This window comes from Mauremys reevesii, linkage group 5, assembly GCF_016161935.1.
Source record: "Mauremys reevesii isolate NIE-2019 linkage group 5, ASM1616193v1, whole genome shotgun sequence".
Taxonomy (NCBI): domain Eukaryota; kingdom Metazoa; phylum Chordata; order Testudines; family Geoemydidae; genus Mauremys; species Mauremys reevesii.
The window spans coordinates 5,802,945-5,829,061 of NC_052627.1; the positions used below are offsets into that span (position 1 = coordinate 5,802,945).

At 44.9% G+C, this 26,117-nt stretch overlaps 1 protein-coding gene and 1 long non-coding RNA gene across 16 annotated transcripts in view; one reads left to right on the forward strand and one right to left on the reverse strand.

The window, feature by feature from the left end:
* The window catches only part of ADGRL3 (adhesion G protein-coupled receptor L3), an 842,781-nt gene that overhangs the window by 443,038 nt on the left and 373,626 nt on the right, over window positions 1–26,117 (forward strand). For all 13 annotated transcript variants that reach the window (XM_039540335.1, XM_039540336.1, XM_039540325.1 and 10 more), the window contains exon 5: window positions 17,072–17,181. In XM_039540335.1, the coding sequence (XP_039396269.1) occupies window positions 17,072–17,181 (110 nt within the window). The remainder of the gene's footprint in view (window positions 1–17,071; window positions 17,182–26,117) is intronic.
* LOC120406077 overlaps window positions 1–26,117 on the reverse strand; it is a 41,304-nt gene that overhangs the window by 9,949 nt on the left and 5,238 nt on the right. Inside the window, exons 3-6 of one of the 3 annotated variants that reach the window (XR_005599073.1) lie at window positions 20,076–20,166; window positions 18,696–18,788; window positions 17,316–17,373; window positions 16,592–16,750 (exon numbers count right to left, since the gene is read on the reverse strand). The exons of 1 other annotated variant lie outside the window; for it this stretch is intronic. This is a non-coding gene — a long non-coding RNA (uncharacterized LOC120406077). Of the gene's footprint in view, window positions 1–5,660; window positions 5,686–16,591; window positions 16,751–17,315; window positions 17,374–18,695; window positions 18,789–20,075; window positions 20,167–26,117 lie in introns of those variants that run through there. One more of the 3 variants, XR_005599074.1, reaches the window with a different exon arrangement.

Here is a 26,117-nt window from a genome sequence, read left to right on the forward strand (position 1 = left end):
ATTAAGTCTGTCTCTTACTGTAAAACCATTAGAAAAGTAGAATAGGCCTCGAGAAACAGGCTTGGATATTGATGTCTCAGCTATATTTGTGTGTCTGGTCATGTGGAGCCCGCCCTGCCTTTGCAGAAATATGAAGTTTTCTGGGATTTGCAATAATGAATGCAGACATGCTTTCCTGGCAAGCACACACAGACATTAAAGAGCTCTCCTGTTATAAACATCAGTAAATAGAAGATACCCAAAATTACAAATGGAGCTGGTAGTGACACCTATGGTTAGAATTGCCAAACATTTTTAGTATAAACCTCTGTTTTCAGTCACTTAGAACTTGGCTGAATTTTAACCATTTGGGCTGAACTTCTCCATGCTGGGTCTGTGTCTCAAACTGATTTTAATTTGAAAGATCTGGCAAAAATAGTTCAGCTACATGGGAGAGCAAAGTTGGAAAAAAAATATATTTTTGGCTATGTTAAAAAAAATCCTACAATTTCTTTGAGGAGGTTTAGCAGCTCCAGGATTTGGCATAGGAACTTGAAATTTGGCAGAGGAATGGTAGTGGGGACATGTAATTTTTTTGTCTTCCCCCATGAAAATTCCCCCAGATTAAGCTAAATTATAAACCTCTGAAATTGCTATATTCAATGGGGTTTGGTAGAGACTTACTGCTAAAACCTCTGAACACTCCACAGGCACTGAGTATGCTCCATTGCTGGAGACTCCTTTAATTTACAGGACTATTAACTTGCTGCTGATAGGATTCTCTACAGTTCTGAACTGCTGAAGCATTCTGTTCTCTGGCCACCTGCTCTCTCACTTCTGGCATGCACCCATGTGAAGGGCTGGTAAAGGCAGGTTCCAAGGTCTTTTAGAATCATAGGGTTGGAAGGGAACTCAGGTTCCCTTCCAACCCCCTGCTCAAAGCAGGACCAATCCCTAGACAGACTTTTGCCCAAGATCCTTATATGGCCCTTCTCAAGGATTGAACTCATGATCCTGGGTTTAGCAGGCTAATGTGCAAACCACTGAGCTATCCTTCCCCCCTGTAGGTCATCATAGCTTAAAACCTTACATTCTGTGTGGATTGACAGAAAATACCATCTCAAAAATAAATAGCTCTCCTTGCACACTTTGTGAACCACACCCCTGTCAGAGTGAGCACATGAGCCCACCTCCAGGGAAAGGGGTGGGGGCATAATGCGTACCAGAATCTACGGGTTTTGCATAGTCTCTGCGTAGATTTCTGGGCATGTTTTTCAGGCCTTCCATGCTGCAGCATGTCACACGTAACTGACAAAGGAATGCTGTACTGCTTTACCTGCCTTCCTCCCTCTGTTGCTGCTGTCAATTTCGGCCAAAGGGTGCATCAAGGCTGTCTGCTGTCAGACCAGCTGTACGCTCTGGCCATCAAGCCCTTCCTCCATCACCCCCGCAGGAAGTTGGCAGGGTGGATGAGCAGCTGTGGAGATGGATAGGACTGTTCTGGTGCCTCTCCCTGTGGGGGAGGGCATTGGTGCGCAATCAGCTAGTCCTGTCTATGCTCTGGCGGCAGCTCAATATCCTGAGTCTGGCCCACCTCCAGAATTTAGAATTTAGTTCTGGAGTTCCATTGGTTCTGGAGTTGATCTGCCCCTGGAGGAAAGAGAACAGGGCCTGATTTGCCTTCACACTCAGGTCAATGTCTTCTGCCTCCAGGCCCCACAGAGACTTCTTTATAGTGCATGTAGTCCAGCATGGAGCATGTTGTCACATGCCTTCCTCCGCCACCTCTGAGGGCGCTGATATCACCATCAGCTCCTTTATCTCCAACTGAGAGGTCTCTCGCGAGGCTTTTACTAGGACCTCCTCCGGACCTGGAATCTGGTATCAGCAACCAGGTCCATAGTCGCCACCCAAGGAGGTAGATCTTCTCGTGGAGCCCCTGCTACACAGTCCCCAACTTGGTGCGCCAGAGGTTGTTCCTGGCAGGAGTTACCAGAATCGGAGTCGTCCTGGACAATGACTGGGGAGGCAGGATGGATCCCCTGGCGCGCAGTCTGCGCATGGGACCCTCCACTCTTCGAGCTCCCCAGCGTTTACTTCATAGGGTTGCCAACATTCTAATAGCAGAAAAATGAGCACCCTTGTCCCGCCCCTACCCTGCCCCTTCCCTGAGGCCCCACCCCTTCTTTGAGGGGGGCCCCCACTCACTCCATCCCCCCTCCATTGCTCATGGTCACCCACCCTCACTCACTCGCTCATTTTCAACAGGGGTTGGGAATCCGGAAGGGGTGAGGGCTCCGCTGGGGGTGCAGGCTCTAGGGTGGGGCCTGGGATGAGGAATTTGAGGTGTAGGAGGGGGGCTCTGGGCTGGGGGTGGTGTTGGGGTGTGGGAGGGTATATGGGCTCTGGGTTGGGACTGCGGACTCCGGGGTGGGGCTAGAAATGCGGGGTTTGGACTGTGGGAGGGGGCTTCCCGTGGGGGCAGGGGAGTTGGGGTGTGGGGGTGTCAGGGCTCTGGCTGAGGGTCTGCGTTCTGATGTGGGGCTGGGGATGAGGGGTTTGGAATGCAGCAGGGGGCTTGGCAGCGCATGGAGCCACTTGACCACCCCTGCGCCTGGGAACCACTGGACATATTGCCACTTCCTGGAAATGAGGGCAGCCTTATCGCCCGTCTCCTGGGTTTACCTCGAGCAAGTTCCGCAGGAGGGTGTTCCCCACCCACCCCTCACCCCGGGCTCTCCGGACCTTTTCACTGGGCTCCTGCCTCGTAAGCACCACCAGCCGACCCACCTGCACACCTTGAGCCGGCTGCGCAACCTGTAGCCAGTTCGCTTCTGAACCGTTCCAAGGACACATCTGGACACACTCATGCTCAATACTCTCCTCATGTCCCACCCGGACACTAAGTGGCAGGACCTTTTGCCACCTATTGAGGGTGAGGAACCCTGGTGGGCCAGCCTGTATTCTGCTGGGGATATTAGTTGGTGGCTCCTTCATGGAGCCGTAGCCACGGGTGTGTACCTGGTGTGGTTCGCCTCTATCCCTGATGCCTATTTCTTTTGCGGCGTGAGGGAGTCCCTGGCACATGCCTATCCTGAGTGCCCCAGGCTGCAGCCCCTTTTCCGGATCCTTCTGGGACCCATGTTTGCGTTTTTGGCTGCACTTCTCCCCCCACCTTCTGGTATATGCACACTCCATCCGCGGCCCCACCAAGCTGTGAGAGATCCTCGTCAGCCTACTCTTAGCGCTGGCCAAAGTGGCCATCTATAACATCTGGGAGAGGAGGTTGGCTGAGGGGATCTCTACGACTGTGGGGCCTCTTTCCGTTCACGTATCCAGGCAGCGTTCCTCTGGGCGGCGTCCGCTGTTTCCCTTGACACGTTTGAGGAGCAGTGGGCGCTGCCCAGGGTTCTCCACTCAGTTTCCCCTTCAGGTTTCCTACTTTTGACCCTTTGACCCTCACACTTGTCCTTGTTATTTTTTCTGTTGTCCCCTGTATTCATTTGAGTCCTGGGCTCAGTGGCTCCTCCCCTTAGGCTGGGGGAGGGGCCTTTAGCTCCCGGAACCCAATAGGTCTCTCTGCTGCTGCATATATTTCACAGCCACTTTTCTTTCCTTCTGTGTCTTTTCTGCAGTGATTGTGGCAATTCAGTTCAGCTGGACAGGCAACCAGTGCGGTTAATGGTTTTGAGTCTAAAATGATTAATTCTGAAAAGCCACACTTTATGATTGATCTTCTATTTTATGCCATCTTTGCATTTCTGTAGTAACAAATATATTGCCTCAAACTTGGTTAACCTCCCACTAATATTGAGCCAATGCTACTAATGCCTTGTGTTCCTGCAAAGACTTAAAATAAACATTACCTTGAAGAATATCCTTTTTTTTAATGTCTACAAAGTCAATACTGTGTTTCTTCCCCATCTCCACCAAAAGATGACCTTGTCACTTAAAAAGCATAAGCATGTTCGTAAAGAAAAGCCATGCAAATGCAGCCAAGGGAGATGGTGCTTTTTAAAGCCTGAATCAGGGGAAACAAACTGAGTTGAGCCCTGCAGCTAGTTCGGAATCTGACTGAACTGAAATGCTTCCTTCAGTCCCACTGCTTACAGCACAAGCAAACACCAAATTTATATGCAATGTTTCATGTTAACAGCCTACAAAGGTTTTTTGAAGTGGAACAAGGAACTGTTCTACTGTACGGTTTATAGTTAGTGCATTTGTTATGTTAGATCAGCACAACTCTTTTGGGGTAAATATTTGTCCACATTTTGAAGAACATTAATGGATACACTGAGAGATTGGGGTGCGGGGAGTAGCTGGAGTGAAGTGGTACCAAAGAATGGGATTTCTTATAACTCAGGAAAGGACTCCATTTTTTTTTGAAAGTATGCATTAATTATGGGTGATTCCTGTTTTGGATGCTCAACTGAAGGCCTGATTTTCAGAAGAGCTTTGAGTGCACTGCTGCCTTGAAAATCAGGGCCCAGCTGTCTCAAATTGGGTTGCCACTTTAGCAAGCTCAGGCCGCTCAGATTTTACCTTGTACTTTCCCAGCTCTGAGGTGAAAACCAGAGAGCAAATTGGTTCTATGATGACTGACTTCTAGGGTCCGATGAAGAGCACTTTTGTACTAGAATCTGGATACTAGGATCTAACTGCCCCAGCCTCACCTCTTCTGTAGGTATTCATCCCTGGGCAAAGTGGGTGCAACACTCTAGAATTCTAATCTGGAATCATTTTACCCTCCCTGCACAGATATAAATGACTGCACAAGGCCAAGGCAATGGAGAATCAGGCATTAGATTTCTTGCAAAATGGAAAAGTAATGGTGTCTGAAACTCCCCTGCCCTTCGAACTTGTGTACATATAGAGTTATTCCTGATTAACTATCTCTGAGTAACTGCACGTTGGGAATCTTTTATTCCAGAATAAGTGTGTCCCCATATGGAGTTACTCAGGGATAGTTAATCAGGAATAACTCCACATGTAGACAAGTCCTAAATCACAGCACTGATAAAGTGTGTGGTGTTCCCAGTGAAGGGGTGAGACTGGCATTTTCTCGGCTGAGTGAGACAAGCCCCCCCACCCCCTTCACCTTACCCTGTCCATCCTAGGGAGTTAAAGTGGGAGAAAAATGTCTGCAGGTAGAAATATGTTTTTTTGGGGGTGGGAAAGATGACTTAATAAAAGATTACAGCGCCCTGTCAGATCTCATAGCAAATGGAAATAAAGAAAGCTAAAAGCACCTTAAGTACTCCTTTGATGCTCACAAGTCTTTAAACTCGGTTTGTAAAATGCTGTGACTTAGCAGCTAACAAAATGGGTGTTGTTTATCTACACTAGTGAAATCGTCTGTCCAGCTTGGCAAATCCACTCTGATCCCCTTCCCTGCTCATTCTCGGCTTGCATGGTGTTAGAACAATTGAAGAGGGGGGGAAAAATGTAAGCTTCCCCCCCTGTGCAAATATTTCTTTGGAGGAGCCAGACGAGGTTATTTAGTCTGGGAGAGCCGCCATGTTCGGAAATGTATTCTTTTGACCTGTTTTCTATAACAGCTTAGCTCAGACGTGTTGTGGACTTGGATATGAACAGCTTGAGAGCAGGGTCAAAAGAGTGGCTAGTTTGCGATATGCACTCATATTGTTGGCTAATTCTAATTGGAAAGAGTCCTTTTCTACCTGTCCTCCAGATGAGAGATTGTCAAAACCACAGAGCCATCTGCTGTGCTGCTAGGTCATTCTGGTCAGAACCAGCTGGAGCAAGAGAGAAGATCCTATGATCAGACATATAGAGCTGAAAAGCAGAGCATCCCAGACTTTTCCAGCTTAGGGTCAGGCGGGCACTTGGAGAAGATCAGGCACACATGAACAAGCAGGAATCAGTCACTGGGGCAGATCCAAAGCAGGGTAGAAGGACAATTACTGTGAATAGAAGAAGGAAACCACAAGAACAGAAGGAGAAGTTATGGGGATAGAAAGAGAACCAGAACATTTTCAAAGGATGTTTTCTTAAATAAGTCTGGGGGCACTAGAGGTTTTTATCCCACCCCTGGTGAGGTTTAGGTGATTTTGTCTCTCTCTCACCTTCTAAACAAATAATCTAGAATTCTCCAGAATGCCAACACGTGTCCATCATCTGGGAGCCCAGGTGGAATGGTTCCTGGCAAAGTGTTTTACAAGTCACTAAGAATGCAGTGGAGCTAGAGAATGAAAGCAAGGGAGGGAAGTTGAGGTGGGGTGGGGGAAGAGAGAGAAGGAGAAGGGAAGGGGAATAAGTTTAGAAAGAGGGAGAGAACTTTGCAGGGCAGAGAACAGGGAGGCGAGCGCTAGGAATCACGTATTGAGGAAGGATGGGCCGGTGCTTAGGGCCCTAGCCTGAGAATCAGAGACCGAAGTTCCATTCTGTTCTCCGCCACTGTGTCGCTCTGTGGTCTGTACAATGGGGACGTAGCACTTGCCTACTTCTCAGGTGTACTGAGGGGAGTAAACATTGTAAAGTGATCAGATAGTATCGAAATGGGGCCATATAAGTACCGTGTAAGTGTGTGTGTGGTGGGAGGGGGATCAGAACTTGAAAGTAAGACATACAGAAAGACGATAAAAGGAGAGAGAGAATGTATGGGAAACAGGTGAGCAGCAGGGCCTAGGTTTTCAAAGGTATTTAGGCACCTAGTTCCCATTTAAATCTGGTGACCAGGACACAGCTTGCCCAGGTGCAGGCTGGGTGCAGACTGGGGGCTCCCTCCCACCCTCACACTTTTGAATCCATCAGGATTGGGTAGGATTCTGTGGCCTGCGTTGTGCAGGAGGTCAGACTAGATGATCATAATGGTCCCTTCTGACCTTAGAGTCTATGAGGATGTGGAATAGCAATTTTGGTAACTATTAAATAACCTAAATAGCATGTGTGTGGATTGGCTGCATAGCACAGACTGACACATCGGATCTGTTCTGCAGCGGACAGTAGCTAGTAAAGTTCTGCCCTCAAGGAGTACAGGAGTATTCTTGGTGTGTTGACTGGGAAATGCCCAGAGGTGAACAGTTTGCTTCATGGTTTCTGGGACTTCACAGCTGATATTATTCGCTCTGGCAGAGGCATCGGAACGCTGGGTGTGACGCCTGTTCTTCCCATATGCAAAGGAAGCTCTTCTTCAGAGCTAAACCTTGTTATAGAAACACTCCAGCATCATATATTGCCTCTTGGCACGAGAGACACAGTCTGGCATGTCTGGAGTGTGCGTGTATCCGAAGAAGTGGGTATTCACCCACGAAAGCTCATGCTGCAAAACGTCTGTTAGTCTATAAGGTGCCACAGGATTCTTTGCTGCTTCTACAGAACCAGACTAACACGGCTACCCCTCTGATACGTGTATACAGAGACGACATTGCTCGTGATATAGGAACGTCCGGGCATGTACCTTTTGGCTGGCTAGGGAGGGGGGAGTGTGAAGATCTCTCCCCCAACTGGCCACTGATCAGTTCTTTGGCTCAATGGGTAGGAGGCTGCTGCAGCCCCTTGCATCTAGGGAACCAATAAATTCTTCACTGTGTACAAGCAGGAGGCTGCATCCGGCTCAGCTCCTTGCATGACTGGGCCCCTTCCCCTGGGAGTGTGCAGGGCAGGTGCCAGGCTGTGGACAGAGCAGCAGCAGATTCTCCTCCCTTCATAGAATAGCTGGTGGGGGGCAGGAACACTGAGGGAGGAGAGACTGCAGGATTTGGGCACAGAAGTTGGACATGGGTGGGAGGAGAGAATAAGACTGATTTGCAAAGAGGAGACAGGGAATGAGGGGGGTTTCAGATGTGTTATTTTAAGGCAATGGGAAGAAAATAACTTGTGCTGGACCCTTTTTCTGATGGGGGTGGGAGAGTGGTGTTGGGGTAGATCGCTTTCCCCAAACCAGCTCTGCTGTGAATGGCTGTACTGACATAGTCCTCTAGGATCCTATCCACCACTGGGGAGAGTGGGCTCATCTACGCTGGACACAGCACGGTATTAGAACATGATGCTGAAGCTCATCCTGTACAGGGAGGGTCACATCTGACATGGTGTTTGCTGGACAAGGTGAACCCCAGACCGAGGGTGATGCCTCCTCCAAAGTGAATATGAGTGAGCCCTCAGGTTCACCGCAGCCAGCTGGCACAGTGTGATGTGAGATGGTCCCTGTCTGCACTGGGAGGGGAAGCCCCACCCTCTGCCCCATGGCGCTAGGTACACAGGCTGGAGCAGATCAAAGGTGTCCAAAAGCCTGGGTTCCAGCTGGATGAGTGCCTTGGTGTAGGCACTTCAGAACACACCTAGAGGGCTGCCGTCTGAGGGCCCCATCATGGGCCCTGCCATAGGGGTGCGACTGGGGCCAGGCGGGTCGCCAGCACAGGGCAGCCTGCAGAGATCCCGGGCCAGGGACAGTCCCAGAACGCTGTCTGAGCCTCTCCTGCCCCAAGAGCAGCCCAGGATTGGGAGGAGGCTGAGGTGGATGTGATGCCCCCCGGGGGCACCCAGAACCATGAGACATCTCGCCACCACCTTAGTGTGAGGAAGCTTTTTCTGTGCCTGCCATAGGTCAGGTCCCTGACTGCACCGGCCGTGGGAAGCTCAAGCTATCTGCAGGTAAGCAGTAGGCATACCCCGTTTCCTCTGTGCCTCTCCCTGCAGATCCCAGCCCTGCTCCATGGGCCACCCACAGGATTCAGAGATCTGCTGTTCCCAAAGGAGTAGTTATCCCCCTCTCCCCAGCTTATCAGTTATGCCACGGGACCACTGTTCTCCTCAACTCTCAGCACTTTGATTTCTTTATGGAGAAAACAAGGATAAGTTTATTCAACAAAGAACAGTGATTCAAATCATAGCAGGTAGGTAGAAGTATTGGTAACAATTGGTTACATGCAAAATAAAATCATAATGCACATTCTATAGGCTAGACTTCACTAACAAGACACTTGCCTGGTCTAGTGAAGGTTGGCTCACCCCAAGTTTTTCTCCCAGTGGTTAACAACCAGCCTGGCTGTCACCCTCCGTTCATAAGAGAAGCACGATGGCAGTTTGTCCCCTAGGTGAAGGATACTGGGTGTCTCTCTGCATTTGTATCATACCAGACTAATCCTTTAAATTTAGTTAAACAGGACAACCCCTACTGTGTCTTTCTTCCTGTAGATGTTGTATTCACTTGTCAACTTTGCATTCTTGATTAGCTAGTGGCTTCATATGCCTAGACTTGCATTATAAGATGCACAATACACAATGGCCAGCCAGAGAGAGATAAGGTCTGCTATGCCCTGCTTGAAGATAACCTGCTTATCACCTTCGGGTGGCCTGTCTTAAGTTACAGACTTTAAGAACATAGTTTTCATTATAGGTACATAACTCCTTAAATGTCATCCATCCATCTCACTATGATTAAGATGACCAGTGTGTATCTATATCTCATTCCAATCGCTTGAGTCATCCAGTCCCTGGTCTCTGTTTGCCTTAATGCATCTCACTCAGTCTGCTTTGCAATCAGTGCCAACAAATCACAGGATTCAGCACATAATCTTATGATTTACAAAGAAGAACTCAATCACGTAGCTGCTGCTCCTCGCGAGCTGGTTTGTTGGCGCTGGTGTAAGCCATGATTCCCCACTCCTTCCTTCTGGAGACTACAAACACATTTCCATTGCTATGTCACTGTCTGTCAGAAGGGACTTTAATCTGCCTCGTGAAACACCACCGAGCTCAGGGGGTTCCAAAGTGGTGGTGTCAGTGGAAAAAGTGAGAGTGAAAGTACTGAAAACAGAGCAGTAACTATGAGCAGTTATTCTTTCATTCATTCATTCATTCATGCCCGTCACCCCAACCGGGGTATGGGCCGCCAACAACAGATCTTCTTTGCCTCCCCCTTTAAAAATGTAATAGCCTGACTTATGACAGGAACAACTAAGCCACTGATATCAGGATTTTCCAATTGCCTTTCTCTTTAAGTTTGTTAGAGTGAACACCTGAGTGGTTTATGTTGGCAGAGTAAAAAGAAACTAAACTGCCAAATACAGGATAAGTTTTTGCTACAAATATGAAATGTGCTGGAATCTGTATGGAAAAGAGATGATGCTCTTTGTATCAACAGTGCTGCATACTCTTGTAGTTTTATCATGAGTCTCTCAACAATGGGTGGTTCCCCCTCCACCTAACCCTCCGACTCCCGGAGTCAGGTGATTCATGATAATTTCAACTCTTTTATTTTTAAAGTAAGTTTCTAGCTCTGATGATTGTAGAGAAAAACTTCAAAATGTGGCCCCTCAAGGCTCCAAAACTCCTCACACAGAACACAAATAAAGAGAATGCAGAATGTATCTTTAAAAGAAAAAACCAACCCACAGCTCATGATTTTTAAGCCAATATCATGACTATTTAGGGTGTGAATCCTCATTTTTGAATGCCTGGGATTGGCAAAAATTGAATCAACTAATGTTGATTCACAAATCAACTTCTTCCCTGCAAAGGAGCTGGGCTATGCAAGGAGGAAAGGTTGCAGGAATTGTTGGTGCTGGGAGTGGGCAGACCCATGTTGGGTTGGTGCAAGGCTAATGGGGCATCCACCATTTCTCCCTTGGCCTGTGGAGATGACTTTACCTACCGAGGTCCTCCCCACAGCAAGGATGGGAGTTGCATCCAATGAGATGCCCTGCCAAAGCAGAAGGAGCACCTACGCTGTGGAGCTGTTATGGAAATGCAGCGTCTCAGTACAGGTGGCTCTGTCCTCCTGTGTATCACTTTGGAGGACAGAGCCTTTTGCAGCAGGCTGAGGTGTAGAGCAGACCCTACTCCCATGGACTGATATGGGAGAAATTCTGCAAAGAAAATCTCTCTCTAGTCCTGTTCTGTGTTATTGTGGAGAGGGGAGATCCCACCCTCTACCCTGAGAGGCTCCTCCCTCTGAGGTCAGGGAGAGTTATGCACAAGTATCTGAGAGAAGCTTGTGGCCCTTCAATTCTAGTAGGGTCTGATTAAATAACCCTGAATAAATAGTGGTAGAAGTCTAAATACTAAGATGGGTGAACCTGAGTGCCTCGTATTAAATGAGGATATTGATAGAAAGGCATTACAGAAACTCGGTGGAATGAGGATAATCAATGGGACCCAGTAATAACAGGGTACAAAATATATCGGAAGGACAGAACAGGTTGTGCTGGTGGGGGAATGGCACTGTGTGTGAAAGAAAGTGTAGAGTCAAATGAAGTAAAACTCTTAAATGAACGAAACTTTACCCTAGAATCTCTATGTATAGTAATTCCATGATTTAATAAGAACATAGCAGTAGGGATATATTACCAACCACCTTACCAGGATGGTTAAAGTGACTTAGAAATGCTTAGGGAGATTAGAGAGGCTATAAAAATTTTAAAAAAATCAATAACAATGGGGGATTTCAACTATCCCCATATTGATTGGGTACATGTCACGTCAGGACGGGATGCAGAGATAAAGTTTCTGGACACCTTAAATGACTGCTTCTTGAAGCAGCTTGTCCTGGAACCCACAAGAGGAGAGGCAATTTTTGATTTAGTCCTAAGTGGAGCACAGGACCTGGTCCAAGAAATGAATATAGCTCAATTGCTTGGTAATAGTGACCGTAACATAATAAAATTTCACATCCCTGTGGTGGGAGGAGGGGACACCAAACAAATCCACCATTGTAGCATTTAATTTCAGAAACGGGGGGGTACACAAACATGAGGAAGTTAGTTAAAGAGAAATTAAAAGGCCAAACGTGAAATCCTTGCAAGCTGCATGGAAACTTTTTAAAGACACCATAATAGAGGCTCAATTTAAATGTAAACGCCAAATTAAAAAAAAAACAACAGTAAGAGAACCAAAAAAGTGCCACCGTGGCTAAACAACAAAGTAAAAAAGGAGTTAGAAGCAAAAAGGCATCCTTTAGAATGTGGAAGTTAAATGAAGAATTTTTTTAATGGCCGGTAAGCCTAACTTCAGTATCAGGCAAACTGGTTGAAGCTATAGCAAAGAACAGAATTATCAGACACAAACACAATTTGTTGGGGAAGAATCAACATGTTTTTTGTAAAGGGAAATCATGTCTCACCAATCTACTAGAATTCTTTGGGGGGGTCAACAAGCATGTGGACAAGGGTGATCCAGTGGATATAATGTAGATTCTCAGAAAGTTTTGGATGAGATCCCTCACCAAAGGCTCTTAAGCAAAGTAAGCTGGCATGGAATAAGATGGAAGGTTCTCTTCTGGATCAGTAACTGGTTAAAAGACAGGAAACAAAGGGTAGCAATAAATGGTCAGTTTTCAGAATGGAGAGAGGTAAATAGTGGTGTCCCCCGGGGGCCTGTACTGGGACAAGTACTGTTCAACATATTCATAAATGATCTGGAGAAAGGGGTAAACAGTGAGGTGGCAAAATTTGCAGATGATACAAAACTACTCAAGATAGTTAAGTCCAAAGCAGACTGCAAAGGTTTACAAAGGGACCTCACAAAACTGGATGACTGAGGAACAAAGTGGCAGATGAAACTCAGTGTTGATAAATGCCAAGTAATGCACATTGGAAAACATAATCCCAACTATTCAATACTATATCAATAGGCAGAAGGTTTAAAACAAACAAAAGGAGGTACTTCTTCACACAGTGCACAATCAACCTGTGGAACTCCTTGCCAGAGGACGTTATGAAGGCCAAGACTATAACACGGTTAAAAAAAAAACTAGATAAGTTCATGGAGGATAGGTCCACCAATGACTGTTAGCTAGGATGGGCAGGGATGCAACCCCATGCTCTGAAGTGCCCCTAGCCTCAGTTTGCCAGAAGCTGGGAATGGGTGATAGCGGGATAGGTCACTTGATGATTACCTATTTGGCTCATTCCCTTTGAAGCACCTGATAACAGAAAAAGGAGTAACGGTCTCAAGTTGCAGTGGGGGTGGTTTAGGTTGGATATTAGGAAAAACTTTTTCACTAGGAGGGTGGTGAAGCACTGGAATGGGTTACCTAGGCAGGTGGTGGAATCTCCTTCCTTAGAGGTTTTTAAGGTCAGGCTTGACAAAGCCCTGGCTGGGATGATTTAGTTGGGTTTGGTCCTGCTTTGAGCAGGGGGTTGGACTAGATGACCTCCTGAGGTCCCTTCCAACCCTGAGATTCTATGATTCTATGATTGATGCTGGGCTAGATGGACAATTGATCTGACCCAGTATGGCTGTTCTTAAGTTCTTAATTTGGTGGGTGACCCAGTGCTCCCAACCAACCTTTGCACTTTGCGAACTAACTAGTAGTTATTGCTGGTAATTTATAAGCTACTGTCACACCCCTCCCTCCCTTAATGCTTGATCCTTTTGGTCTGTTTGGTGGTGTAGAGGTGCGGACTCACCCCTGCGGCGCCTCCTGCTGGCATATTCCGGGAATTAGCTCATTCCAGCTCCGGAGCGCCCTCTGCAGGCCGGTGATCCGCCTGTCCTCTGGCCCCTGTGTCCCTCCCTGGACTCGGTGCCCTTTTAGCTGGGACGCTGCCCTCCCCCCAGTAACCCCTTTCTCTCAGGGTCTCCCCTCCCTGGGAAACCCCCACCCACTGTCCCACCTCACCTCAGTATAAGGCTACTGCCAGTCATTGTCTAGCCTCACACCCTGGGGCAGACTGCAGTACCAGCCAACTCATCACTGGCAAGGAGGGTTTGGACCTGCTGCCTTTGCCTACCCCTGGGCTGCCCCCTGCAACCCCCAGTACCTGTTAGCCCAATGCTAGGCCGCAGCCTGGGACTTTCCAGGCTGGAGCTCCCCAGCTCCTCTGCCTTTCCCCAGCCCTGCTCCACTCAAGTACCCGGTCTAGCTTCCTGCAGCCAGGCCCATCTCCCTCTACAAACAGAGAGAGACTGACCAGGCTCCTGGCTCACTGCCTCTTTATATAGGACAGCTGTGGCCTGATTGGGGCATGGCCCACAGCTGAGCCACTTCCCCCAATCAACCCAGGTTTCTTGCCCCAGCCTCAGCCCTCTTCCTGGCTGTTTTAAGCCCTTCAGGGCAGGAGCGGGTGTCCACCCCGCTACAGGTGGTGCCCCCCCCCCGAAATCAGTTGGGTTCTTGAGGTCCAGTAGATCCTCCCCTTAGGCTGGGGGGAGGGGGGGATCCTTTAGCAGTGGGCGGGCAGAAGCCTGCCCACTTCCCGGAACCCAATAGGTACAGGTGGTGTCCCAGATCACACACTGTTCTGGAAGAGAGTGAAAGATTTGCGTTCGAATTCAGGACCTACGCTGAGAATGTGTGTTTAGAAAGTTGCTGTGTCCAGGATTGCCAACTCTTGTGATTTTATTGCAATTCCCACAATATTTGTATGTGTGTGTATGTGTGTGGGGGGGGTGTTGGTGATGGTTTTTTTTTTTTTTTAAAGCATCAGCACCTTGGTTCATTTGCTAACATGAGAAGCTGAGCTTTCACTTACAAAACAAAACAAAAGCAAATTTCTTGCTGGCATGGCTACAGAGAAAAACTTTAAAATATGAAGCGAGTGCATCCCTCAAGGCTACAGAAATAAGAAAGTAAATAAAAAGAACTCACAATTTATTTATTTATTTACATGTCATGATTTTGAAGCCAACCTCATGATTTTTTTTTGAGCCTGACTCATGATTTCGAAGCATACCTTTTAGATGCATTATTGTTATTCAATGTAACATGGCGGGGACTGTCCATGGAGCCATAGACACTATGGATTAGTCCAACACTATTGCATTTTGAAAGGCACATTGAGCTCAATAAAAGCTTTTTGTTGGAAGTGAAATTTTGGATTATGTTCAAAGTCTCTGCTTGGAAGCCTGCCTGCACACACTGTCCTAACTATCTGTATATCCTTGCCAAGCCACCTGTCTCACAGTAGCAAGGGTGAGGACAACAAAATTAGCCCTCAAGTTAATACATTTATTCCTCCATTTATATGATAAAAGTAGTCTCTTGTCTGTGACAACCATCGGCTGGCATAAATCTCAGTCAGCAAACGTTAGAACATTCCAGCCCTCTGGATTATCTGTTATCCCGCTAAATTGCCTGATGAGTAGGGTATCAGGTTTTATTAATCTTTCTGTAATTTTTTTTTAAATATTGAGCTTAAGGCACTCACTAATGAATCTGTTTTAATTTATGGGCTAAAATAAAATCCTCATTAAGGCTGACAAACTGTAGCCTCAGGTAAACACAAAACATTTCTACTCCAGAGCTAAATGAGTTCTACTCTGGATGCTGGTGCTTCTGCCAATAGAAAGGTGGGGTCAGAGGTCCAATGTCATATCAGAGGAAGAAGCATTTTATTGAAAGTAACTGCAATGCTCTATCCCCAAGGAATTCTATATCCAGTATGGAAAGGGATGAAAATGAAGGAGTATATTGTCATTTTTCCCCCGAACAAACACTTCAGGAATTTTCTGTTTAGAACTACTGTTTGCTAAATGAGTCTGTATCCGAAACACATTAATCAAATATTCCAATAGCTCCTTTAAGAAGATACCCAGTGCAAATGTATACTTTGAACTCTGGATGCACACACAAATTTTTCAGTAACACTAAGGGGAGTCAAGCATGTGTGTCAAATGGAGGACATATTTCTGCACTCAATAGTGCAACCATTTATACATGCAAATAACTTCACTTACATGATTAGCCCTGCTAACATCAAAGAGATTATTTGCCTGAGTAATGTAGCTTTTGCCTCAATGTGTCTGTAGAATCGGCTCTCCAGTGAGAACAAGCTTACTTTTGGAAATATGTAATATCTGAGTCACATGCATTGCAGCTCTGTATGACAAATATAAATGTACTGTGCATTTGGGTGTAAAATACCATTCTTTAAAGCAGGACAGCTCTGTTCTTTAGACAGTTTACTTGATGACCCATTGTATCTTTCCTGTTTGTCACTGTTTCCAGTCACCTTTTTGAATTATACGTCATTATTCTATAGAATGCTATTTAAAGGGGCACTGTTGATATGAATATCATATTCTTGTTCATTTAAAAGTATGTGTTTAGTTACAACCAATACTAAATCTGACATATGTTGGTTTACTCTTTGTACTTTGTCTTGAACAGTGCAACTTAAAGTTACATTAGAATTCTGTTCCCATTCATTGTAGCACAATGCAGTTTAGATTTCCAACATTGACAGAGAGTGGTTTTAAAAAATACAACTCCTGTTTCCACTGAAATAAAAACATTAAAACATTTACAAGCAAAGAAAAGCCACAAAATTTTGGGTTTAAACTATGTCAGCATTTTTTCAATTAATGGGTGCAATCATTTATAATCAAGTCACTGACACAGTTAATGCAGTTAACTTTGTTTAGATTTTAAAGATTGATTATTGTTTTACTGACTATGAATAATCTAGTTTCAAATGTTGGGCCCAGTTGTGCAACTTCTAATCCTGCTAGTCATCCTTGAAAGGGTTGTGGAATCAGGTCTCTTGTCTTTTGAACAAGTGTCTCCATAGTGACATATCTGTGACCATTTAGTATAATTTAAGGCCCTGATCCCACAATCACTAAAAGACGTGCAAAAGTGTCTGCAGGATTAGGGCCTAAATAAATTAATCTGTCAAGGCTCATATTTTTATCAATAATCTTGTGGACTTCAGTGGGAGCCCCTTCGGGTATGAGAGTCTGATTGCGTAGGTCGCTTTGTAGGATCAGGACCTCAGTGGATATTTCAGCTGCATGCTACATGCTTTAAATTTGTTGCTGATGTCCTGGGTACACTGAATGGATACACTTCAGATATTCTCTTGTATAACTGTCATACAAAAAACAATAAAAAGTAAGTCAATTCTTAAAAAAAGAAATCCCAAACTACTTAAAATTATTAGCTCTCAGTAGCTTAGATGGAACTAAAATTATAAATAATGGGTAAAAAAGCAGTTGAGTGACATAAGAGCCTGTGCCCCATTTTCAAAAGGGATGTACTCCCACGCTCCACTGAAAGTCAGTGAGACTGAGGCAGGGAAATCACGTTTGAAAATGGGACTTAGATGCCTAAGTAACTTGGACACTTATGAACATTTTACCCAACATCTTCTCCATCTGTATTTTGATTGTCATTCTCTTTGCCTTTCAGATGCAGTAATCGTACACAGTGTGCAGTGGTAGCAGGCCCTGATGTGTTTCCAGACCCTTGCCCGGGAACGTACAAATACCTGGAAGTGCAGTATGAATGTGTCCCTTACAGTATGTATATTAATATATTTTCACTTCTCATTGATAGAGATCTCATTTTGCTTACAGATTAGGCCTTCAACCCATGGGGGGTGGGGGGGAAACAAACCACCACTCAATGACAAAATTGGCAAAAGTGTACGCACCACACTAGATTCAGTTGATGAGGGTTTGAAAATCTCACTCATTGTGTGATGGATGCTCCTGTTAAATGAAACACTACTATTAATTAGGGTGGGTTTTTTTATTGCTCACTATACAGTTTTCTGATTGTAATTTGTATATCAAAGTTTTTTTTAGACTGATCTATGTTATTTTAATTAGTGCCATTTTATCGTTACCTTTTAAGTCCCATATTGCATCTCCTCGCAGGGACAAGCAAATAGGAAGCTAATTGATGAAAGCATAATGTTGATGGTAGGAATTATGAAACTGTAAGTTTCTGAAATGATTAAGGGAAGTTACGTGCAGGCCCTGAAAGCCTTAATTTTTTTTCTAGGTTTAGGAAAAACTTTCATCTGTGGTTGTAGTGTTATATTTTTAATAGAGCAAAATCAGCGTTACCAAAAAGTAAAGCATGCTTCAGAATTTGCTTTTCATAGCAGCAGGACTCATTTACAATTCTGCTATCAAAAAAATTGTATATCGCAAAGAGGTATATAAATATTTGGTTAGCAGTACTAAAGAATAAAGTCATGCAAAACTAAATCATTTCTGGGTTTCTTACCCTGGATTTCTTAAAGCTCTCAAATCGTGCACCTCGAGGAACAAATTAGGCAAAACTAAAATCACCCCTGGTCTTCCCTAATTAGTTTAATATGTGTGGGATTGAGTAGTGAGAGCCAGCCAGAAAACATTTTATTCTTCTGAAGCACGGCACTTGACCCGTGGAAGAAGATAGCTGGGATCATAAACAAATAGGCTCATGCTTGGATGTCAAGCCACCGGAGAAGGAATGTGTCTTGGAAGTGACAAGCATGATCTCCTCAGGGAAAGTTATGAGCTTCCTTGCTCATGCTTACAGTCCCTCAAACTGTACACACCTCTCACCGAGGAACTGGCTGCTCGTCTGCTGTGGGGACTGAAAGGGTTGAAAGGTCATGTGGCTGTTGAGAAATGGCTGGGAACTGAAAAGTGAGGGATGCAATTAAAACAAAAGCACTCACTGCCCTTGTCCCTGAACAAAAGTGACGTACTCCGCCAAGGGACCCTTAGTCTGTCTCAGCCAATTGAGGAAAACAGGGCTCAACATTAGGACTATGTCCATGTCTGAGTATTAAAAACAAAAACCATGAAGCTTCTAGATGCAACAACTGATGTCTTACATTGGGGCTGATTCAAAATCCATTGAAAGCAATGAAAAGATCGACATCAGTGTGCTTTGGATATGACCCATAGAGCTTTATACAAAATTACTAGCTTGCAGGTGACCTACTAGCAAGGCCGTGTTTCATTTCATTACCAAAAAAAACAACAAAAAAAAAGGTGTCTAGGGGGGAGAGTGGGGGGGAGGAGGTTGTACTTACCATAAGTCGTATTTCTTACGATTTGCAATTTACATGACATGTATTATTTCCTCCTGAGATCATTCTGGTAAAGAACTAGTCATTACCAATAGCCTTTGTTGCATAGAAAACAAAGAAGAATAGTGGTGCATTGTGAGGAAGGTAATATGTGAATATTATGCCCTGAGGTGCTAATCGGTCTTATGTGCAAGATGTAAAATAACTCTTGTGGTAGGCTGTTCAGTACCAAATGTACAGTAGGGATTGAATGTTTTTAATGATCCAAATGTGAAAAATGATGCCTTTAAAATCAGGTTAGGGTGTTGTATGGCTGTGGGTTTTTTAATACCTACTGGAGTAATCTTTGTACAAGGCTGGAGGCGGAGATAATCATTGTGGTGAATTCTGACTTTTCCTAGTTCTGATTTGCAAAAATTGCAGCATTTGTGATTAACATTATGGGCCAGATCCTCAGCTGGTGTATAGCTCCATTAATTACAGAGAGCTACACCACCATACCCCAGCGAAGGACCTGGCACATTGTGCGGGAATGTCCATGTCCATGTGTCCCTGTCCCGCCAAAGGCAAGTGAGCACAGGGCTTTCACACCAGAATTTCTCTATTCTGTTCTTGCCAGTGCCTGGCGTTGGCAAGGTGTTACACTTCTGTAGTGGTTTGCAAACACTATTTAGTTATGCCCCACAACATCCCCACCGCATGAGGCAGGGAACAATCATCCTGTGGCTTTCACGGTGAAAGTGGTTCACTCAGCAAGAGAGTGTCGAGAGCAACATTACAATCCAGGAGTGAAATCCTACCTCAGTGATGTCAATGACAAAACGGCCTTTGGCTTTAATGGGACCAGGATTGAACCCCACAACCTGTGCTTACTCCACTGAGCTGCACTGCCCCTAGGGAATCCATGTGAGTTTTGCAGTGTCTGTTTCCTCTGAAATAGGGATGGTAACACTTTATTTACCTGCTTATCTACCACATGGCTTTCTTGCAGACTGTGAAGCTGTCACACCATTTACTAGCAGTCTCGTTTGCTGACTTGTAGCAGTGTATGAGGGAGGGGTTTATCCTCTGAGAAGACAAACAGGCCAGTCATCTGACCACCCATTCTCTTCATGTGAGAGCACTGTCTGGGTCACCTTCGGGGAGGAACTCAGCTGAGGAGATACAGTGAGACCAATTCTGCAGCCACAGCCATCTGTAGGGCATGCTGTGCACATGCAGTTTGCAGCACTCATCGGCTGGGGCAAGTGATATATGAATGGCTGAGTGGAACCTCTCTCTTCATTCTGGTCTACACTACGGGGTGGCGGGGGATGATCAAAGTTATGCAACTTCAGCTATGTGAATAACGTAGCTAAAGTCAACATATTTAGATCTACTTACCATGGTGTCTTCACTGTGCTGTGTCAACGGGAGACGCTCTTCTGTCGATTCCCCTTGTGCTTCTCATTGAGGTGGAGTACCGGAGTCGATGCTAGAGCAATTGGCAGTTGATTTATCATGTCTTTATTAGACACAACAAGTGGACTCCCGCGAGATCGATCACTGCCCGTCAATCAGGCTGGTAGTGTAGACAAGCCCTTCCTTGCATTTGTGACTTCAGATCATATTAGTGCCAACACACTGTGTGCAGTGAAGGTTTCCATCTTTTGGCCAGTCAAACACAGATGTTATCTCTACTTATGGGTATGTTCCAGTTTCTTCCAACAAGACCTACCTAGTCACTCCTGCTTTGGGTTTAGTCTAGACGGTGAGGTTTAGGATGTCTTTTGAGTGCCTTACAAGTTAAAAGTGGCTTGCACAGCACCACTGAGTAAACCTGAATTCCTTCTTGTCTATTTGCCAAGGTAAAATGGACTATGTTTTTTTGGGCAATTTCCTGCCTCCATTGCAGATTTTCTGTGGCATAGTGGAGCTATTCTCAGGAAACCTAGTGCCCTGTTACCTTTTTGAATTAAGCTTTGCAATGTGCTATTCTCCTGAAGAAGTGCATCAGCTTTTGTAATTAAGGCATTAATGTTTCATCACACGTTCCATTAGAATGTAATCTCAGCCTGCCATGTCTAAGTTGTCGATTTACTCCGTAAGGTTTCAAATCATGGGCTATATATGTTGCCATAGCATTAATGGAAATATTTGCTGAACAGCAAAGGAAAGTTGAGTATATGTTCCAGTAGAGCAGCATGAGGGAATTGTCTGTAGTTTGATGAGATAGCTGACCTTGAACACTGATGCTCAATAGAACACTGTTGTGCCTGTTCCCTCAGAGAAAAAATATGGAATATTTTAATCTCTCTCTTGGTTCCCCCGTCCTGCTTTGCATTGTTTTGTTTTTCTTTTCTCCTGTTTCTCTAATTTTCCATAACTTCCATCAGTTGCAGGAAGACTTGCTGGTGACAGTGCATTGTTCACCGAAAGCCTCGCCATTTCTTTCTGAAAAATGTATCCTCTTATGACTTTACCAGCCCATGTTCTCTTTTGAAAATGGCTGCTGTATTATATATCCCTAGTCCTCCCTTCCGCCAGCCTCACTCACTCTTGGAATTATTTGCTTTAAGAAAAAAAAATGGATCTGGCTTCTGACAAGGGATAGATTGTCCTGACTTCTCTCCCCTCTGGCTGAATGGGGTTAGTCAATATCAACAGGTGACCAACTCTCTCTCATCCTTAGAATAGTCCCCTATATTTTTAAATGCTGACAAGGTGATGGAGGTGGGGTGGGGGGCGGGGAGCAACACTTAACTATCATTCATCTCTTTGTTAAAGACTGGTTTAAAAAAATCATATATGTTGAATTCACATTTCCCTGTTGTGGTATTGATAGAAAAAAGGGTAATTTCTTTGCTAGAAATACTCTTCTTATTGCTGACAGAAGAGTGGGTTGGCTCACATATCAATAAAAGTGAAGGATGTTAAGTGTGATGTGGGAACAGAATTCAATAAAGTTTTATTGTATCACAAGTGGACAGAAGTGCGTTTAAAAACATTAAATGAAAGCTCACAATATCTCCTCCGCTGGACCTTAGGGCCAGTGAATAGACAGATAATTGAATAATGACATTTTTAAGAGAATCCAAGCACTAGAAAGCAATCTGATACTTTTATTGCTTTAAGATTGGTGAGGGGAGAGAGAAGATGAGAGAAAATTGCAACCTGAAAACAATGTAATGAAACCACTTCTCCCAAGAATACTGTTCTTAATTATTTTTCAGTGCCATATGATTTTTGAATCCTGTATCCTCACCTCCCTTGCCTTTCTTTGTGGGGGTTTCCTTTCTGCAATTCTTAACCACTGATGGCTGAGAAACAATGTTTTCAAGCTCTCACAGCAATGCATTGCTGGCTGCCAGTTTTTATTACATAAATGGTGCTGTGGTTCCTTCAGATTCCATCCCTCTGGGTTATTCCCTTCCCAGGGGGCAGGCTATCCCTCCATGCTCTCCCCACATGCCCCAAGAGAAAATAACAAGTGTTCCTAAGGAGTTAAACATGGCTGTGTACACTCTGGTTTGGTTATGAAAGCATCCCTGCTAAAGCAAAGCTTCCCGTGTTCCACTTAGTTAAATGAATGACTTGCGTGCGTGGGCTGGGGACCATAAAAATACTAACCTAACCACCCATTATGGTTATTTCTGATTCTGAGCAAAGAATCTTTACTTTGTATCCTGCTGACAAACTGCCTTTCTTCCAAGGCATACAATTTCATAGGCATTGCAGCCAAACAAACAAACGAAATCAAAACAAAACAAAAAAATCAGTTTTGTATTCATTGGAATTCCCAGATTCCCTTATTAGTTCTTTTTCTTCCTCGGAGTCAGAAACAAAGGGCGCATTACTTACCCCACCAATCTCCTTTCACTATATCACTGGTGGGGAGAGTGCACATTTACAAGTGCCAACAGAAATGTGCCCTTAATTGAAATCATCTAATACGGTGTGGATTTTGCAAATCAGCAGTCTCTTAGCCTGCAGGTTTAGAGATCAGCACAGACGCGCACACGGTTTTCAAGAATGAAATAAAAACTGATGCTGGTGCTCAGGAAGAATAAATATTTTAGATGAATCAAGAAACTTAGGAGATTGAAATTTAAAATGAAATATTGAGAGACACTCTGGGAAACAGATTCACAGATAAGAAAGGGTATTTTTCCTTCCTAGGTTTGATTTTAAACTTGAAGGCCCAATTTAAAGGAACTAAGCCTTTTTAGCAGGTGTTAGTGGGCATAATTTATACACACATGTCAGAGGCCTGCTGAAAGCAATGGAGGTGTTAGAGCTTCTCAAAAAAGAAAGGTTGAAAAGATCTGTTGTAATGGGTTGATATGCAACCTAAATATTAGGGTTGCTACCAGCTCCCCCTGTAACTTTCAGTATGCTCCTAACAAAGGCCCCTTTAAGCAGCTCAAAGCTGTGTGTTTTTTTTAAAATTTCTTTCTAATATGTATCAATCTGCATTAAGCATTGCCCAACCAAGGAGCCCAGTAGGTCTCATAGAGAAGAGGTGAGTGGGGCAGTCTCTTTCAGGGAAGGTAAGTCTGTATTCACTATCTAAAGATCCAGGGCCTAGAGCTGCAGGTAGAAACCCTGATAGAGAATAGACGGGGGTTTGAGAGGCTGATGGAGCAATGGCAAGCAGTACCTGAAGGGGAACGGGGGGGGGGGGGGGGGGGGGGGGGGGGGGCAGGGGGAAGGGGGACCACCAGAGGAGGATGGGCAGTGGAGCATGTGACCGTGAGAAGTGAGCCGAGGGAAGGAGAGCCAGTGAGGGGGAGGGAGAGTGAAAAAGGAACAGATTTGAAGGTTTGAGGAGAGAGGGGGGGTACAAGGGGTGGTAGCTGACAGTGGCCTAAGAAAAAGAGGCGAGCGGCCAGTCCATAGAAAAAGAAGGAAGAGGGTGGGTAGCACCAAGTTTGGGGCAAGGGAGGATACAGGAGATGGGGAGGGGGGAGGGATAGGAGATGAAGGAAAGGAAGGGGAGGGAAGGGAGGGGGGATAGGGGGGGGGTTAGAGGGGGCCCCAGAGAAGGGGCGTCTGTCCCAGGGATTGGGGATTGGGAAGGTTGGACTTGGACAGGGACAGGGGCCGACCAGGGGGCCGAGAGGAAGGAAGGTGTGCTGTCTACTAAGGCTAAAAAAATACGGGATGTGGGAGGAAGGATGGAAAGGGGCGGGTAGAACCAGGATCTTTCCTCCTTTGATCATCCAATGAGAATGAATGAGCTAGATTAATTCTAGAGAGAGACAAGGCCAGGAGGGGTGAGGCTAAGGTTGGGTGGAGGGGACGGTCAGGGTTCAGTGGAGTTCTCTACCTGTTCCTGGGATTCTGGCGCCGGGGGTGAGGGTGAGAGGATCGTGAGGAGGAGGGAGGGGGCTGAGGGGCAAGGGAGGAGGAGGGGGTTGGGGGCTATGGGGGGGTGGGACTGGGGGGGGGACAGACAACTCTTCTCAAGGGATGGCAAGGGGGGGAGGGAGGGAGGAGGAGGACTGCTGAGAGGGATGCTGGAGGAAAGAGCTGGAGAGACTGAGGAGAGGAGGAGAGGTGGGGAGAGGAGGGAGAAATTTTTGAGGAGGAGTCACATTGGGAGAGATATAGCAGGAGAGGAACAGACAGCAGCCAGAGCAGAGGGGGAGGGGGAGAGAGGACGAGAGGGAGACAGATACTGGATGTACAGGGTCTACAAGTACTGTGTGAAAGGAGTGAAAGAGAAGTGAAAAAGAGAAAAAGGAAAGATGGGAGCATGTGGAAAATTAGGATGGTGAAAAAACAGATGGAAAAATGGGAGGAAACAAAAGAAGGAGGAAACGAGTGATGAAGGAATCGGAAAATAACGGAAATGAGGTAATAACAGGTATGTGGTGGTGGTGGCTGGGTAAAAGGTGGATGCAAAGGTAAAGGTGGGAGTAGCACTGTAAATGGGGGGAGGGTAATAAATATATCATGCACTAATGAGAAAGATGGAATGATATGGAGCAATGGTGCATGGGCACACTGGGGGATACAAACTCTGGGGGGGCAAATGGACAGTGATAGTGAAAGAAGGGAGACCGCCAGACCCGATAGTGATTGGAGTAGGATCTAGAATAGGATTAAGAGCTGAGAGAGGAATAATTAATAATTTTAAAATGGGAGGAGGACTGAACTAACTGAATAGATGGAACACTTGGATATAGTAATATAGATAAAACATGGGAAATAAATAATAGAGATAATAATAGGGAATAGCTCTTCAAGTGGGTATTCCTTCATTGAATTTGATTTTAGTGATTTGATTTTGATTTTGGTTTTATTTTTTTTTGAGGATTTTGTTGAGATGACATACACTTGATGAGGACAAATGAGCTAGAAATAAATTGGAGTGATCCTGAGTGAAATAATCCAGAGGAAAATAAGGATAAATAATGAGACAATAGGGTGTATTTTGCATAAGCTTTAAAAGGTTTAAATTATCTAACTAGAAATAGGTGGCGGGAAGGAAGTGACTAGGAGGTAAGGGGGGGCAGGCAGCAGAGGGAGAGATGGCTTTTGCTGGGCAGGAGTGAGAGCAGGCAGAGGAATCCAGGAGGGAAGAAGCAAAAGAGGGTAGCAAGAGAGCGAGCTGCTGAGAGGAGCGAGAGGGGAGATGAGAAAAAAGCGAAAAAGCAAAGGAGGGAAAAGGGAAAGAGGAAGGGTGGAAAAGGGAAAAAGAGGGGCAGGAGCAGCAAACAAAAAAGAGTGCAAAAGAAAGTGGAGAAAAGAGGGAGATTTAAGAAGGAAGAATTTTAAAAGTAAAGAATAAATAAAAAAAAGAGGAAGAAATTAGAAAAGAAGAAAAGAGAAGGAAAACAGGAAGAAGAAGTGGAAGTGTTTAACTTTTTTAATGATCTGGAAATGGGAGATATAGGAAAAAAATAATGGGGCTAAGGAATATAAGGGGAATGGGAGAAGGGGGAAATGAATATGGGGAGATAATAGTGAAGAATTGGGGGGGGTAGAAGGACATGTTGAACAACAATGAGAACATCTGGAATAATTAGCATCGAAGAAAACTAATGAATATTAAGGGGGGAATATTCAATAGGAATATAATTATTAATAAATCGATAAATTTTAATAAAGCCAAAATGGGGGGATTAGTGAAATTAGTTCCTATATTATGAGGTAGTAAAAAAGTTGAAGAGAAAGTAAGTTATAAATTATCTATTAAAGTGTCTAAAAAAGTGAGTATAAAAAGTCTAAAAAAAAGAGTAATGTCTGTAGTGAGGAAAAAGAGAGAAAAATGATAAAGGGAGATGTTTTGATAGATGGAAGATCTAACAATCTAGACAGATTTGAATTGATCAAATCTTAAGAGAGATCGTGGAAAACTTGATTGCTTCTTTATAGATGATCTCAGTATGGATTTCAGTAAGTGGATTATATAGAAGGGATGGAAAAATTACTGGTTAA